General features: G+C 31.2%; 1 protein-coding gene across 1 annotated transcript; it reads left to right on the top strand.

Annotated features, from left to right (window-relative positions):
• Window positions 1-9297: 9297 nt before the first annotated feature.
• LOC8273782 (NADP-dependent malic enzyme) lies at window positions 9298-15186 on the top strand. Its single transcript, NM_001323739.1, is given in 20 exon segments — window positions 9298-9396; window positions 9877-10151; window positions 10711-10831; window positions 10939-11013; window positions 11304-11455; window positions 11565-11670; window positions 11866-11931; window positions 12261-12356; window positions 12465-12536; window positions 12615-12698; window positions 12783-12881; window positions 13152-13199; window positions 13320-13373; window positions 13486-13584; window positions 13686-13775; window positions 13851-13928; window positions 14096-14170; window positions 14261-14351; window positions 14504-14632; window positions 14749-15186. Coding segments are annotated over 20 exon segments (1926 nt in total). The 5' UTR covers window positions 9298-9369; the 3' UTR covers window positions 14838-15186.
• The last annotated feature ends 919 nt before the right edge of the window (window positions 15187-16105 follow it).

Below are 16105 nucleotides of genomic sequence, written 5' to 3'. Positions count from 1 at the left end.
AAAATCATCTTTTTATCTTTATTTATTACTTTATTTTTATGTTCTACAGTTTATCTGAGTATTTTTTTCACTTAATTTTTAATTTTTTATAATTTAATCTATATTATTTAATAATAATAACTTAAAACCTAATGTTATTTGATTTTTATAGTTATATTGCTTAGAAGATACTATTTTCTATCTTGGTCGATTGTGTTATAAAAAAATATTTTATTATTATAATTCTATAATAATAAAAATTATGTCATTGTTTGTTTGTCCGTTGCTAATCCTATCTAATTACATTATGGGTATTAATTTTATATTGAAACAGGAGGCTGAGATGCTTCAATACTAAAATATTTCATTTTGAATTTATAAATAATTAACATGATTGAATTTTCAGCATATTTTAATTTCAATGGATGAAATCATTTCAAATAATGATCTTCATCATTCCCTTGTCTTTTCTTTTTCTTTTTCTTGTCTGTACAAACTGTGGCCAAAGTCCGCAGGAACGTAAAATAACCATCAACAGGATAAAAATAACTTATTTCTTTTTTTAAAAAAAAAGTCATTTAAAAATTCTCCATAGAATATATACAATCACCTTTATGCAAGATGAATTTTCTGAATAAAATTTTGCTTTTTATGTTATTGTGCAACTGAAAGTAGCAAAAATTATAAGTCAAAAAGGCCATTCTATCAACAACAAAAAAAAAAAAAAGGAAAAGTGTTTAGATTTAATTAATTTTGACAAGTTTCACCTAATAATTAAATAACTTTAGAATCAATAACTCTAATAGTGATAAGTTTTATTTAATATCTAAGAAACTACTAATATCAAAATTAAGACCTTAAATTTCTACATCATAAAACATATACTCTACTAAGCTGTAGCAATAACTCAATGGTGTCAATATTTTATTGTATGGTGTGGCAATTGTAGATTGAGGTCATCAATCGACCAGGTAACTGGGCAAACGTACGTTAGAAGAGACAACTCACATACGTATTAATTAATGTCCAGAGAAATGGTCCATACTGATCAACTTGGGTCACATAATGTCAATTCAAACCTAATCCTAAGGTGCAAAAATTGTCAAGGTCAAGCTTTTCTTGATAATGAAGTTCTGGTCTATGATTCTATTTTATCCAAAACCAACGAACGTATTTCAGATCTAATGCCCAAAAGATTCTGAAATTCCAACTCAAATGCCCAAGAATATGGATAAAATTGACTATAGATGTGTCAGCTACATAGTTTAACTTTATTTGAAGATTTTTCACTCGATAATAAAAAAATATAGATTTGAGTTAGAATTTTCTTTTATTGGCATTAAATAAATTATTGCTTTTGCGATAAATATAAAAAGTAATTATTTTTATTATATAATTTTTAATCATTGAATTCTTAATGAAACAAAAATAATTATATAATATCTTACAGGATATAAATTTCTATAAATAAACTTTAAGAATAAATCATCAGGTACGTAGTATGGCGGGTAAAAATGTGTAACTAGAGTAAAAGTTTCGAGTTTGAGACTCTGCAACAAATTGTGATTGTTATAATAATCATGTAAAAGTGAAAAGGAATAGTGTTCACGATTGACTATATACCAAGGAAAAAGATGGCCTTTAAGACCGACTGGTCAGATTTGATAGGCACGCAATTTTAAAACCCACAATGGGCAGAGAGAATCGGTTCCATAAGGTTTTTTTGCGGTGGACGTGAAACTGTGAATTGGAGCCATCACCAACCATGCCTACATGTTTTATCACCCACCACATACTCTGTGGTTGTGTTTCACCTTTTTATGCCCACTTAGGCCCCTTCTAGCGGGGGCATTTCTTTATACGACCTAGACTTTAGCAACTAGGTAACGTAACCACAGAGCCATCAAATTCTAAGCGCAAGAGCCCTTCCTAAACCATCCAGATCCAAATTGGTGGACGCTTTCTTTCTCAGTAATTCCCAATTGGTACGTCAGTCAAATTACCCATATTTTTTTGTGTGGCAGAAGTTGGTGTAAAAGTCATATTTGGATAAACTAAATATCCTCCTTCGTTAACTTATACTAAAGCTAGACTTTGTACCTGAAAGAAAATAAGAACTAAAGGGCTGGCCAGTTTTGTTGGAAATCAATGGAACTTCTATATCATGACAAGCAACCAGATAAGCCTCCCCCAAATATATACTAAAATGGATAGCTACAGTTTATTAATATGTTTCTTTTTTCCTTCCAAGAAATAAAGTAGAAATAATAAACTAAAAAGTAGCAACATTTTGGCTTTTTGTTAAAAATATAATTTCCCCTCCTTGTATCAGCAGCAAACTTAGGTCAGGTGAAATCTTGGTAGATTTTATGTCATTTTCAATATATAAATTATATATTGTGATTAAAGTTTCACATACCTATTATATATCATTTAATGATGTTTTGCCTTTTTTAATAAAAGAACAGTCTGATTAAAAATAATGAGATGTTTAGTATTTTTATGAAATTATTTAATTTCAAGGGTTTATTTTATAATATAAATTATACGGTGGGAGGAATGACACGTTTAACTTTAATATAATTCAATCAAATTATTAGTGGTATTGAAAGACACATTTTAGTCAATTTAAACATGGCCAATATATTATTAGAGCGATAAAATATGAGATCATAACTTTTTAGACGCATTATATCTGGTGGACAACCTGCGAACACATTCATAATTGTTCTTTTTAACTATTGTTGATAGAAAGAAATCTATTCTTTTTTCCTTTCTAATTGTTCAATATTATTAGTTAATTGATCTGCTAAGGAATCCAAAAAACTTTTAGATCATGTTAATTTTTTTATTATAGAGATTATATATAAAAATTAGAATTTTAAGAGATTTTTTAAATTTTTCTAGAAATTTCTTTATGAGAGTTAAATTTTCTTTTTTAATTTTTTTATTTACAACAAACAAATATAAAAATTATAAAATAGTTTTATTTATACTTATTATAAAATTGAAAATTCACATATTTATACATAGATAAAAAATTGAATTAAATACTTTTATCTCCTAACAACAAACGCTCTTGTCACTCAACAGTATTTTAAAACAAAAAAATTAGTACTTAACAATATTTTGTTATTTATCTCTTTCTTTTTTTAAGAGCTATATTTTTTTATTAATAATATAATTAAATAGAAAGTAAAATAAAAAAATATTCTTAAAATGCGCATGCATTCAAAATAAGTGAAAATATAAAAATAATTATTCATAATTAAATATAAAAAGCCAGCATAAAGAGTATTCTTAAAATGTAGACATATTTCAAAAGAATCCAAAATAAAAAAAAATTAATTGTTTATAACTTAATAGAAAAATAGAAAAGACATTGTTGAGTGTTATAAAAAAACCAAGACATATATACTTTTATTAAAAAAAATTGTGGTATAATTACTTTCAATTGTTGAAAATTTAATAAATAAATAATCTAATTATTAGAAAAATCTGAGTTTTGAACTTTTAACATTTCTGGCAAATCTTTTAGATTTTGCAAAAATTACATGAAACTCTTAATTGTGAAAAAAGAATTTTTTAGCACTTGCGATTCTGACGGTGGGTTTGTGTATGTGGAGCCAAATACAACTGAAAAATAAAATAATGATGAATCAGTAAATGTTATGCAAACTGGATATATATTTATAACTATAAAAACTATATCCTCTTTAAAATCTCATATTATTGCATACTCAAGAAATTTAAAGATTCCTAAAATGGGGCAACATTACCATTGTTGGAGAACTGCAAGCGGTGATCAATTCTATTTTTCAATTTTACATCCAATTAGTCCTTTTTCATAGAGAATAAAAAGGTGTCATTGAGATGGTACTCATGGTTCTTGTCTCAACCCATTAATTCCTATTACTATAATAATCCCTTAAATTCTCTAATAACAACAACAACAACTCCAACACCAAAGCACTTCTATCATAGCAGCACTACTTCTTGTTGTTTAATTATCTCATTAATCCTTGATTAATAAAATTTTACCAATATTTATAAAATTATATCGATAAGAGTTATTATTCTTTTTAAGTTAGCTGTGATATCCGTAAAGCGCCACTTTGAAAATTAAAGGTCAAAGAATTTTGACAAGAAATATTATAAAGTGTGAAATTTAGTTTTATTTTTTTTTAATAATTAGGCTGAAATAAATTGTCTATTGCAAATAATAAAACTCATTGGTTGTAGATCATTTCATTAATAAAAGGCAGAAAATAAAAATGACCCATATAAGCCACTAGTTTAGGAGGCCCTTTAATGCACATGGATTAGGGATTTGGAGGTCGAGTGTAAGCTAAAGCTGAAGGGACCAACTCTCAACAACCTTTTATATCAGCCACAAGTATTCGGCTTCCACCTACCACTTTTATGCAGAAGCCCTTTTCGTTAATTGCTAGGCACAAATCTATAACCTATGATATAATCATAAAATTCATAACAAATCATGGAAGAAGTAGAAAAATGATTCCATATGTAGATGTGATTGCGTGCATACCAATTGGGTTGCATCAACCCTATAAAAGTTAACTGCTACATTTTAATCCGTGGCTAAATATTTAGTACTAAAAATTGAAATTTAAAATTAATTTTTTTTTTAAACTATAGTGATTGATTCCTTATTTTATAAAATAAATAAAAATTCATTCTCTCTATTTAATAAATTAACATGCTAACCGCGTCTATTTTTCCACATACAACTTATATTGAATTAAGAATATGCTTAATTTGACAGTAAATTTCGAGTCAGTTTGACATTGCTTTTTATCTGTCCCATTGAAGATCTTAGAAAACATTTCTTCATAGTGATAGAATATGAGTAATTCTATCTCTTAGTAATAAAGAAATTGGTTTACTTTTATGTTTAAGCTCGGTTTGATTATTTTTAAAAATATTTGAATCCAATGGAATCCAAATAGCTTTTAAGTCACAATAAGTTCCCATAGAATGAAATGATTCACGCGCTTAAAAACCATTGTTAAAAGAATGAGTAGTCCCCACTTCGTATCTGCTAGCAAAATCAAGAGGCCAGAGACGAAATCAGGCAACTTGCCTGGGCACAGGATTGAAGTATACTGCCATCAAGAAGAAGAAAGAACTTGTAAGAAGTGGGACCTTCCTTTTTTTAAGTGAAAAGGAAAACTGACAAAAGGTTTTGTTTTTTAGGCAATGGCCTAATAATAATGGGTACGTAGAAACAGTGGCAATAGTTTATCAATTCGGATCCAATCTTACTGTCGGATGGGTCTTTTGATGTGTTGGGCGATATTGGGTACAAATTAACATCATTTGACAAATGGTGGTGGGAGGAGTTCTCTATATGTGTTCGCTTAAACCTCACCCACATTCTTGTCCATATATCTCTGCCTGACACAGAATATACTTGCTCAGCTAACTGCATGACTTTCGCGTATTATTGTGCCTTAGATTACTAGGTTAATGCTCCAATGTTTTCCTTTCTAATATAAAAAATATTAAGAATATATCTTCATATTTACTTCGTACTCTCAGTAGGTCAATTATACTTATAAAAAGGGGTCTTGGAGTATATATATGGCAATATCTTCCACTAATTATCTGTGATTTAGGGCAAAAATTTATAGTTGATGGAAGAGGTTTGTCTCAAAGTGGTGGCATGTTCCTGAAGGAGTCTCTCTCCAACAATTAATAGTATATAGGGAAGGTATTCTTGTCTTTCTCTAACCTCATATATTAAGAGAGAAGGTCCCCCTCATGACATTTGCATATCAACCATGCATGAAAATCCCTCTTGATGGAGAATCTCATATCTGTAAGAAAACATACAGGGACAATCCCTCTTGATAGATCATTTGGACATTCATGGCCAAGACTGTGCTGTAAATAATTAATAGATAGATAAAGCAATTTTCAATTAGATGCAAAGGGTGCATAGATCAATATACCCTTTTAAAGTTTTTAAAATTATAAAGATTACTTTCAAGTTATTTCGTCAAAAGATTTGTAGTAATTATCCCTAAAATGGTCTTATTTTTATTTTGTTTTCCCCTATCTCTTTTAAAAATTTATTCTCATCCGACCCTCCAAATATTTCTTGTGTGTACGATCTTCCCTCATATCACTTTTCTCCTTGGTAACATTATTGGCATGTGAGCTTTCTAAGAGGTGATAGTGACGATGATAAAAGTTAAGAGTGAGGCTCCCCGCATAATAGCATTTCCGTTGTCTTCACAATCAAGGGGGTACTCGAGTGTTCCTTCCCACATCATAAGAGGGCACATGCGCACTGTGTCCGTGGATGCAAACTTCACCTCCTCGTCATTATCGCTTCCTGCCCTTATACCATCACAACCACACATCTCACGCCCACTTTGGCTGTTCACAATCCCCTTCAACCCAAACCAAATTAACAAAAGTTTCATCCCACCAAACCTGTGTATATTTGTATTATTGTTTTGGTAAATTTTAATTATTGAATTCGGTTTGGCATTTTTATCCGCTCAACTCTAATAAAAACATATCTTTTATTTTGAATTATACTATTATTTAACGATCGAACTAACATTAAATTTTTATATAATCAAATTAAATAAAATTATATTCGATTAGGCTCGATTTTGAAAATAACTCGGTCTTATTAGATTTTAACAAAAAAGTGTTTTATTAAGTTGAAAAAATATGTTAAAATATAACTTTAATATGTGATATATAAAAGTGATATACAGAGAATTAAATTAGAAACCGAACTAGACACTGAGTTTAATTGTCCAAGTTCGATGACCGACTGAACAGGCATCCAGACTAATCAGCAAGTTTATATCGAACCAAACCCCACAAACAAAGTAAACTTATATAAGCCCCACCACACCTGAGATGGTCCCACGTAAAAAAAAAACAACAAAAAAATTTAGAAGGAAAAGCCATAGGACACATTGGTAATAATTGGACAGCGTCAGTTGCACGCGCCATTTCCAGAGGGAGATTCGTCTGTCTAATGGGACATTGGTATCATGTGGATCGTCCATCATAAGATTTAGTGCTATCTATCACAGCCGTTCATTAAATAATTGATTACCGGTTAAAGTGGTCATCTTTATTAAACTTCTATTAAATGTCACCGAAGTATTGATCAGTAGATAATAGTGATTACTTCCAAGTTATCTTAAATTTTTGAACGAGTATAAAACGGCACACAACAATTTTGGAAATGTATTTTCTTTTTCAAATAGAAAAGAGTATGTGATTAACTATTATAATCAAAATAAAATATTTTATTATTAAAAAATATCAATGGAGTTCAGTCATTTTCACATAGATCAATCATCATAATTTTATATATATATACATTTAATAATATAAATTTAAAAATTAATTATTTTTAATTCTTATTATTTGTCCATCGTATCATAATTTTAAAAGTCATTGATTTGATTTAATGTTCATATAATAATGTCTTTTAAGTTGTTAATAATGAACAATATAATAATGATAGTTGATATCCAAGAGAGCATAGATTAGACAGTAAGGGTCTTTTTTAGTTTAACTAATGTTCCGAATTATAATTTTATATATGTAACTGTATTAAAACTTTTGAAAAAAAATAATATGATGATTGATTAGAATAAAAATAGTTGAATGCTTACCAGTCACTACTTTTAAAAAATGATAAATATCTTTTTATCATAATTTTTAACCACATATTTATTTTTATCTAAAAAAAACTATACCTTAAAAAATATACAATAATAAAACCATAAATTACTTTTTTATTATATTTATTTTCAAAAATTTAATAAAAACTTTAAATACATATATTATCTTATTATTTTTAGACAAGAAATAAGTACCCGTTAATTTTTTTTTAGAGAATATATTTTCATTTTATAGAAAAGAAAATTAACTTTTAACCTTAAAATTCTATTATATCATTTAATATAAATTTTCGTCGGTAGCATTGAAAACCAATTAAAAGTTACATTTTATAAATCTAATATGATTTATTATAATGATTAAGAATTTAGAAATAATTGATTCATTTTCTTTTTTTTGTTGGCTCTTTTTCTAAAAGATTATAAGTACTACTATAATATTTATTTTTAATATATATGACATTACTATTTTATCGTTGCTAAGTATTAAATAATTAGCTTGTAATTTATTTTCCCATGATATATTTTTTTAGTTGAAAAATATTACTCAAAAAATCATATAATTAATTTCAAGAAGTTCATTTAGAATAAGTATTTTTATAAACTAACTTATTATGACCTTGTTTAACAATAAGTGATAAGTTGTATTTTTAATTTATTATGATTTTAGTTTAAAATTGATCATGAAATTTTTAAATGTCCTAAGATTTAGAGTTTAAAGATTTAACTGTTAAAAAATATTAGTTGACAAAAATTTAGCTATTTTAATTCGATTAATCATCAATATTATATTTTTCATATTTAATAATATGAGTTTGGAGTTTAATAACTAAGAACGTCGTTGTTAAACTGTTTGGAATCAATGATTCTTAAAACTATGATTTAAAAGTCAAATAATAAAATTAAGAATTGTCAAGTTTCAAACTCACAATATCAAATATAAATAATATGATTAATTTTAACAAATCTAAATTTTAAATTGTGAGATATTATTTTTTATCACAATTTCTAATCATATACTTCTTCTTAACTGAAAATAAAAATCTATATATTAAATATTATAAAATCATAAAATATTGTTTATACTTATTTTTTATTTTTATATTTATTATATAAAAAATAAAATTGTTATAAATATTGATACAGGGCAAAATCTTTCGATTTTTATAAATTGTTTTTTAATTAAAGTTTTATAAATAAAAATATCAATTTCAGAGAGATGTTGTTAACTTGTTATAGTTTTAATTTTCATTGATTTTTTTTGAGATATTAACTTCTCAATTATTGTAGTAGATAAAGTATAAATTAAACATAAAATGGGTTAACCAGAAGAGATGACCTACTATAAGGGGTCAAATTGTTGGGGCACCGGTGTGCCAAGGCAGCCAAAAGAAAAACGAAAAAGAAGAATAGGGACCCGTAGAGAGAGAAAGAGAGTTAAGACACGTTTTTAGGCTCCTTCTTTGCCATTTCTTCAAGCCCCTTCCCTCTCTCTAATCGCCTTTCTTAACTGGTAGGAAGAGGGAGAGAGAGGGGGGAGAGGAGAGAGAGAGAGAGCTAGCTATAAAGCTTATATATACATATATAATTTCTCCTATAGACTCTCTCTTTTCTCTCTCTTTGTTTCTTCTTCAATTTTTCTTTCGTATCTCTTTAGAGAGTGTTTATAGAACACAGCGAAAGACTCTGTCTTTCCCACATTTCTTTCGCCATGATCTCCTTGAAAAACAGTTTTCTGGTAATTTTAACCATTACGCTTTTTCTCTTTTCGCCATTTCAACCCTCAACCACTTCGCATAATTATTCTCCATAATCATTTTTTACCTTTGCATTTTCACATCTTTAGTCACCAATATGTAAATTCTTCGCTTTTCTTTCTTTTTTTTCCTTTCTTTTGTTCTTTAGCTGATTTGCATTTCTGGGTATGTACTTTTTAAGCTCATTTTCCTTTGTATAATCAGATAGATTACTTTTCCATATCTGGGTCGTTCATAAAATACAAAGATTGCTTAACTTAGAAATTTTTGGGAACCTAATCCATTGATGCGTAGATTAGCCATATCTAAGCCTTTATCTACTTATCTGATGGTTACAATCTATTTTTCTTAATTATTACAGAGCTACCACATTTTATTTTTCTATCTCAACAATTTGACTGTAAATTTGATTTATAAAGATTCAATCTTTTTATGGTGATAAAATTTTGGGGTTTAAACAGAGTGGCTCGTGCAGCAGTCCTGTACCAGGGAAACAGAGAGCAGGACTCGTAGTGCCTACAGCTCCTTCTTCTCTGAAAGTAGTAGCTTTAAATCCCAATAGGGAACGAAACGGCAGCATTATGATGGAGAGCACACTACAAGAAATGAGAGATGGTGCTTCTGTGCTTGACTTAGACCCCAAATCCACCGTTGCTGGTGGGGTCCGTGATGTGTATGGTGAGGATACTGCCACTGAGGATCAGTTTGTCACTCCTTGGTCCCTCTCTGTTGCTAGGTGAGCTTTATCAATCACTGTTGATGTGAGCATTGATTTTGTGAACTTTTGCTTCTTCTATTTTTTAATTGATATTCAAATTTCTTTTGTTTGATTATTGGAATCTCGATGATACCGATGTATTTAGCTTGTTATGTACTGTTGTTAACGTTGATGATGTGGTTCGTAGATGTCACTGTAGTTGGGAATTTTGCATATGCTTTGAGGTGTTTATGCCACCGTTTGTTAGCTTTTATAGATATATATATATATATTTTTGTCTTTATGCAATCTTTTTTTATCTATTTTCTTTCTTCTATTTTTTCTTTTTAATATTTTTTCTTTAACAACGTATCATATGAAGGAGTAATGCTTTCAGCATTCTTGTGGAGTTGCAATTATTATCACCAATCAGGATATTGAAAAAAAGAAATTGTATTGAATTTCCGTATCAGTTCTGCTTAATTCCTCAATTTCATTTGGAGCGTTAGGGCTTCTTTATTCTTTTTCTTAGTTCTTGTGAATGCCTTAAGATATGTGAAGGGTAATCTTACACATTGCTTCCTATGATATGCTGCAGTGGGTATTCCTTGTTGCGAGACCCACACCACAACAAAGGGCTCGCTTTCAATGATAAAGAGAGAGATGCCCACTATTTGCGTGGCCTTCTTCCCCCAGCAATAGTTTCTCAGGAGCTCCAGGTTATTTACTTTACTTGTTGGCCTTTGCATTTATTCTTAACTAACTTTTTTAGAGTTTCTAATTTCATTTGACATGTGATGGACCTTTTGCCCTTTCTACTTGCCAGGTGAAGAAAATGATGCACATAATTCGTCAATATCAACTTCCATTGCAAAAGTACATGGCTATGATGGATCTTCAGGTAGCTGCAAGGTTTCCTAGAATTCTGGGCTCAATTTTTTTGTTTAATATGCTTCAATCATTGTTAATATCAGCGATTCATATTCTGCCAGCTAATAGATTAGTTGGATGAATGGTGTGCTTTGCAAATGCTGTTGATTACTTGAATATTGGTGGAAAATATTCTAGAATAAGGCATTGAGCTGCATTGCTTATTTTCCTAATATAATTCATACTATGAACTACTATAGTGCCTGTTTTAACTGTAACCTTTATCTCCAGCTTAATTTTACTGCTACCTCTATTTTACAGGAGAGAAATGAAAAATTATTCTATAAGCTTCTTATCCAAAATGTTGAGGAGATGCTCCCCATTGTGTACACTCCAACTGTTGGTGAGGCATGCCAGAAATATGGAAGCATCTTTGGTCGTCCTCAGGGTCTCTACATCAGCTTGAAAGAAAAGTAAATTCCGTATCATCTATTCATCATTTCTTATGTGTACTGTAATTAAACTTCTATTCAATGCTTTTTTTAGCTATCCACATTCATGCCAATAATTTATCTTTAACAGGGGAAGAATTCTTGAGGTATTGAGGAACTGGCCTGAGAAGAATATTCAGGTCATTGTTGTGACTGATGGTGAGCGAATTTTGGGGCTGGGAGACCTTGGATGTCAGGTGAGATCTATCTGAATACACTTCCAAAAGTTCATGTCATGTATGGTTTTACCAACACCCCCCACACCACGTTCTCTCCTCTTCATCTCTCTCTCTCTCTCACACACACACACACACACACACACACACTCTTGCGCGTGCACAGTCTTTCTCATATGTGAGTGTGACTCAATTGATGACATTTACTTTTCTTAGGGTATGGGGATACCTGTGGGGAAACTTTCTTTATATACAGCACTTGGCGGAGTTCGCCCTTCATCTGTAAGTATCCATATAAGAATATGTTGCTTTTTCCCTTTCTACTTCTATTTGTTCTAATTTTCTATTTTGTGTCAACCTAGGGTAAATCAGTTGAGCAGTTTATAGAATCATAAATCCATCATATCATGTGGAAGTTTTACCACTTTTGTGGGATAGAATAATGATATTTTAGTGCTTCACCAAGTTTTCTTTCGTTGTTTGATATTAACAATGCGGGATGCCTATATTAGCTGCATGTAAAGGATGTAGAGAATGTGATCAGTTCTGCTTCATGTTATCATTTCCCTTGTCATTAACAGAAAGAATATCAAAACTCTCAATTATTGCAGTGCTTGCCTGTAACAATTGATGTGGGAACCAACAATGAGAAGCTGTTAAATGACGAGTTCTATATAGGTCTCAGGCAAAGAAGGGCTACCGGACAGGTACATGATTATATCACCTAATTAACTTGGGTGGATTTCTTTTATTGTCAGAAGGGTTGGTTATTATATGCTATATAATTTACTATTACACTCTCATCTTCGTGTCAGGAATATGCAGAACTGCTACATGAATTCATGACTGCGGTCAAACAGAATTATGGTGAGAGAGTCCTCGTTCAGGTAATTAGCAACAATAAAAGACACTTATAATCTTTCCCTTTTAAATGGTTTTCTAAATCAATGCATTAAATTCTGCAGTTTGAAGACTTCGCAAACCATAATGCTTTTGATTTGCTTGCAAAATATGGTACAACTCATCTTGTTTTCAACGATGATATTCAGGTAGCTTTTACTCCTATATTTGTTATACTCATAGCAATTAGGACAGGCATAGCTCTAATACTTGTATCAATTGTTTTATTCTAGGGCACAGCATCTGTGGTCCTAGCAGGGCTTGTTGCAGCACTAAAATTAGTTGGTGGATCCTTAGCTGATCACAGATTCTTATTCCTTGGTGCTGGAGAAGTGAGTAGATACTAATTGTGCTAATAATGCTTAATCTATTTGTTGATATTTCTTGTAGTAAGGCAAGTAAACTAAAATATGTATTTTAAGAAAGTTAAAGCAAAAACGATCAATTGCTCAAGTTATGCCAGCATATATCTTCTTAGGATTCATCTAGTATCATACATGTGTAACTGCTTTCTGACTCAGGCTACTTTCATTAGCCCTAATCTTCATTTTTCTGATGTTTTTATGCTATGTTATCATGCCTCACTCTGTTGTCAATAACAGGCTGGCACCGGAATTGCAGAACTCATAGCCCTGGAGATGTCAAAACAGGTCTGTTAGAATCCTTTATTACTTCTTTGCATGTAATCCTATTTTATGGATATGATTGCGAAAGCATTAAATATCAAATATATCTAAACAATTGCTTATTTTCTCTTGCTCTTTCTTCAGACAAACATGCCAGTGGAAGAGACTCGTAAGAAGATTTGGCTGGTGGACTCGAAGGTATTAAGAACTTGTTCTGGTTCTAGCTGACTGAAGAAGAATGATCTGTACCTTCTCTCCTTTTTCTTTTCTTCTTTTCCAGTTATATATGTTCAGGCAAATTCCCTTGCAGGGGTTGATTGTTAGTTCTCGTATGGATTCACTCCAACATTTTAAGAGGCCCTGGGCTCATGAACATGAACCTATTAAGACACTTCTGGATGCTGTTAATGTATGAACTCTCTTGCTCATTCTCGCCCTCTCTCTCCCCCCTTTCGAGTGCACAACCAAATGATTCTCATTATCGTAGTTCTCTTCTCATCTTTCCCTCAGGACATTAAGCCAACAGTTTTAATTGGAACATCAGGAGTGGGAAGAACATTTACTAAAGAAGTAGTTGAGGCTATGGCCTCCTTCAATGAGGTATCATTCAGTCTGTCCATCTAGTTTATTCTTGGGGAGTGAACTCTAAAATAACCTTTATTTATTTTCATGCAGAAACCTATAATTCTTGCTCTTTCTAATCCAACTTCACAATCCGAATGTACTGCTGAAGAAGCTTATACATGGAGTCAGGTACTGAAAACATAAAGTTTCTGCATGTTTTTTACCTACTATAATATTAACATATTGGTACTTTTCACCATCGGAAAGCCTTCAGATTGGATATTTGCTTGATATACTTCTTGTTGGGTGCTGATTATCAGTTAGGACTAACAATTATTTCTCACTGTAATTTGCAGGGCCGTGCTATTTTTGCTAGTGGAAGCCCATTTGCCCCTGTTGAATATGAGGGAAAGGTTTATGTGCCTGGTCAGGTAGGATATCTTAAGATCTAAACAATATCTTAAGTTCAGATATTTAATACATTGGATACGGATTCATGGATTAATTATACCTTGTATCAGGCAAACAATGCATATATCTTTCCTGGATTTGGTCTGGGTTTAATTATGTCGGGTACAATCCGTGTTCATGATGATATGCTTCTGGCAGCATGTACGTGAGCAATAATTATGAGTAATTTGCCTTGATAGAATTCGTTAGAAGTTTCCTCATTATCGCCACTTAGCTCTCTTGAAGGTTATGATGTCATATATATTCCTAGATTCTTAACTAGTTCTGCATTTGTACTTATTGCTTCGGTGCAGCGGAAGCTTTGGCTGCACAGGTGACCCAGGAAAACTTTGACAAGGGGCTCATTTACCCACCATTCACAAACATCAGAAAGATTTCAGCGAATATTGCTGCCAATGTGGCTGCTAAAGCTTATGAACTTGGTGAGTCCTTAATTCTTATATTATAATTCAGCCAATCTGCCTATGAAAGTCTTAGCATGTGGTAAGACCTATTAGTACAATATATATATTCACTATCTTGCAATCACCTTGTGTAGGATTGGCTTCTCGCCTCCCTCAACCGAAGGATCTGGTGAAGTATGCCGAAAGCTGTATGTACAGCCCTGCCTACCGAAGTTACCGGTGAAGTGGAGGAAGGTTCATACCTCTCCCACCTAACCACACCTCCACCTTCTCCCCAAGGAAGGGAAGAAAACCAAAAAAAATGTATTAAAGAGAAAAGAGTAGAAATTCACGCTTAGTCACATAATCAGCTGTTTTTACCATTTTTTTTCCTCCCCTTATTATTATTCTTTTTCCAATGTTTCAATCGTTAATCTCTTCTTTAATACGTTGTCATGTAAGTCATTTTGGTGGGTAAGCAGTAGCACATGATAGGTGCTGGTAGTTGGATGCACGAAATGGAATGTAGCATGTTATCGACTTTGAAAATTCTCATATGAACGTCAAATTCAATAGTGATCTTTGACTTCTCATTTTATCAGAATGGACACCAAAACTTCTTGAATTATGTAATCCATCTGTGTGAATATATACGCCCATGATCTTGAGCTGGTGAACGGGTCGTTGTAAGACTTGGCTTGAATGCCTTTGTCAAGACAGGTAGTGAAAGGAAGGTTCAATGCATCTACAAGCCGAGTGACTGTTCAAAAATATCCAGGCCAAGTGCAATCTAATATCCTGTTTTAGTTGAACAAGTAGAATTGTTGTGCTTGGCTTGATTGGAAGCTCAGGATTTTCTTCTGGGAAGAAGACTTCATAAAACCAGTCTCCATCAGTAGGTCCATTTTGGTGAGAAATAAGAATTATTCTGAAGGAATAGAAATTAATTTTTTCAAAGTTGAAGGCTCCAATACTCGAATACACACGTACATGAACGGTAAGCATTATTTTTCTCATGCAGGGTCAATCCGTAAATTTAGCTTTTAGATGTTTTATATTAGATGTTGATAAAAGAAATTCACTAAATTAGTTTGAACTCTCAACTACAAGGCAATCAGTTAAAAGATGTTCAAACTCTAAACATAGTTGCCAAAACAATTATGAATAAAAAAAAAAGGAAATTATTAAAGGGGGTTTAGAGAAGCGATTAGAAATTGAGCCAATAAAAACATTAGCAGATCAGACCATTAATAAAAAGAGGGACTGCATTGGGAAAAAAGAAAAGGGATTGCTGATTGTTTGTGAGGAGAGAGATGTTGAGGCAAAAAAAGAAATCGAACATCGAAGAAAATTTTTTGAAAGTTCAAATAACAGGTATTTCATTAGTGTATTGAGTTTAAAATACACTTAATGATAAATAGAGCCACCCTAACGTTAAATGTCATTGGCAAATGTTTTTCTTTTATGAGTATTAGTTGCACCCCAATTAATTTTTATATTTTCCAGAATCAA

This window comes from Ricinus communis, chromosome 8 (genome assembly GCF_019578655.1).
Source record: "Ricinus communis isolate WT05 ecotype wild-type chromosome 8, ASM1957865v1, whole genome shotgun sequence".
Taxonomy (NCBI): Eukaryota; Viridiplantae; Streptophyta; class Magnoliopsida; order Malpighiales; family Euphorbiaceae; genus Ricinus; species Ricinus communis.
Note: the sequence above shows the minus strand (reverse complement) of the source record. Positions and strands in the feature narration are given on the sequence as shown.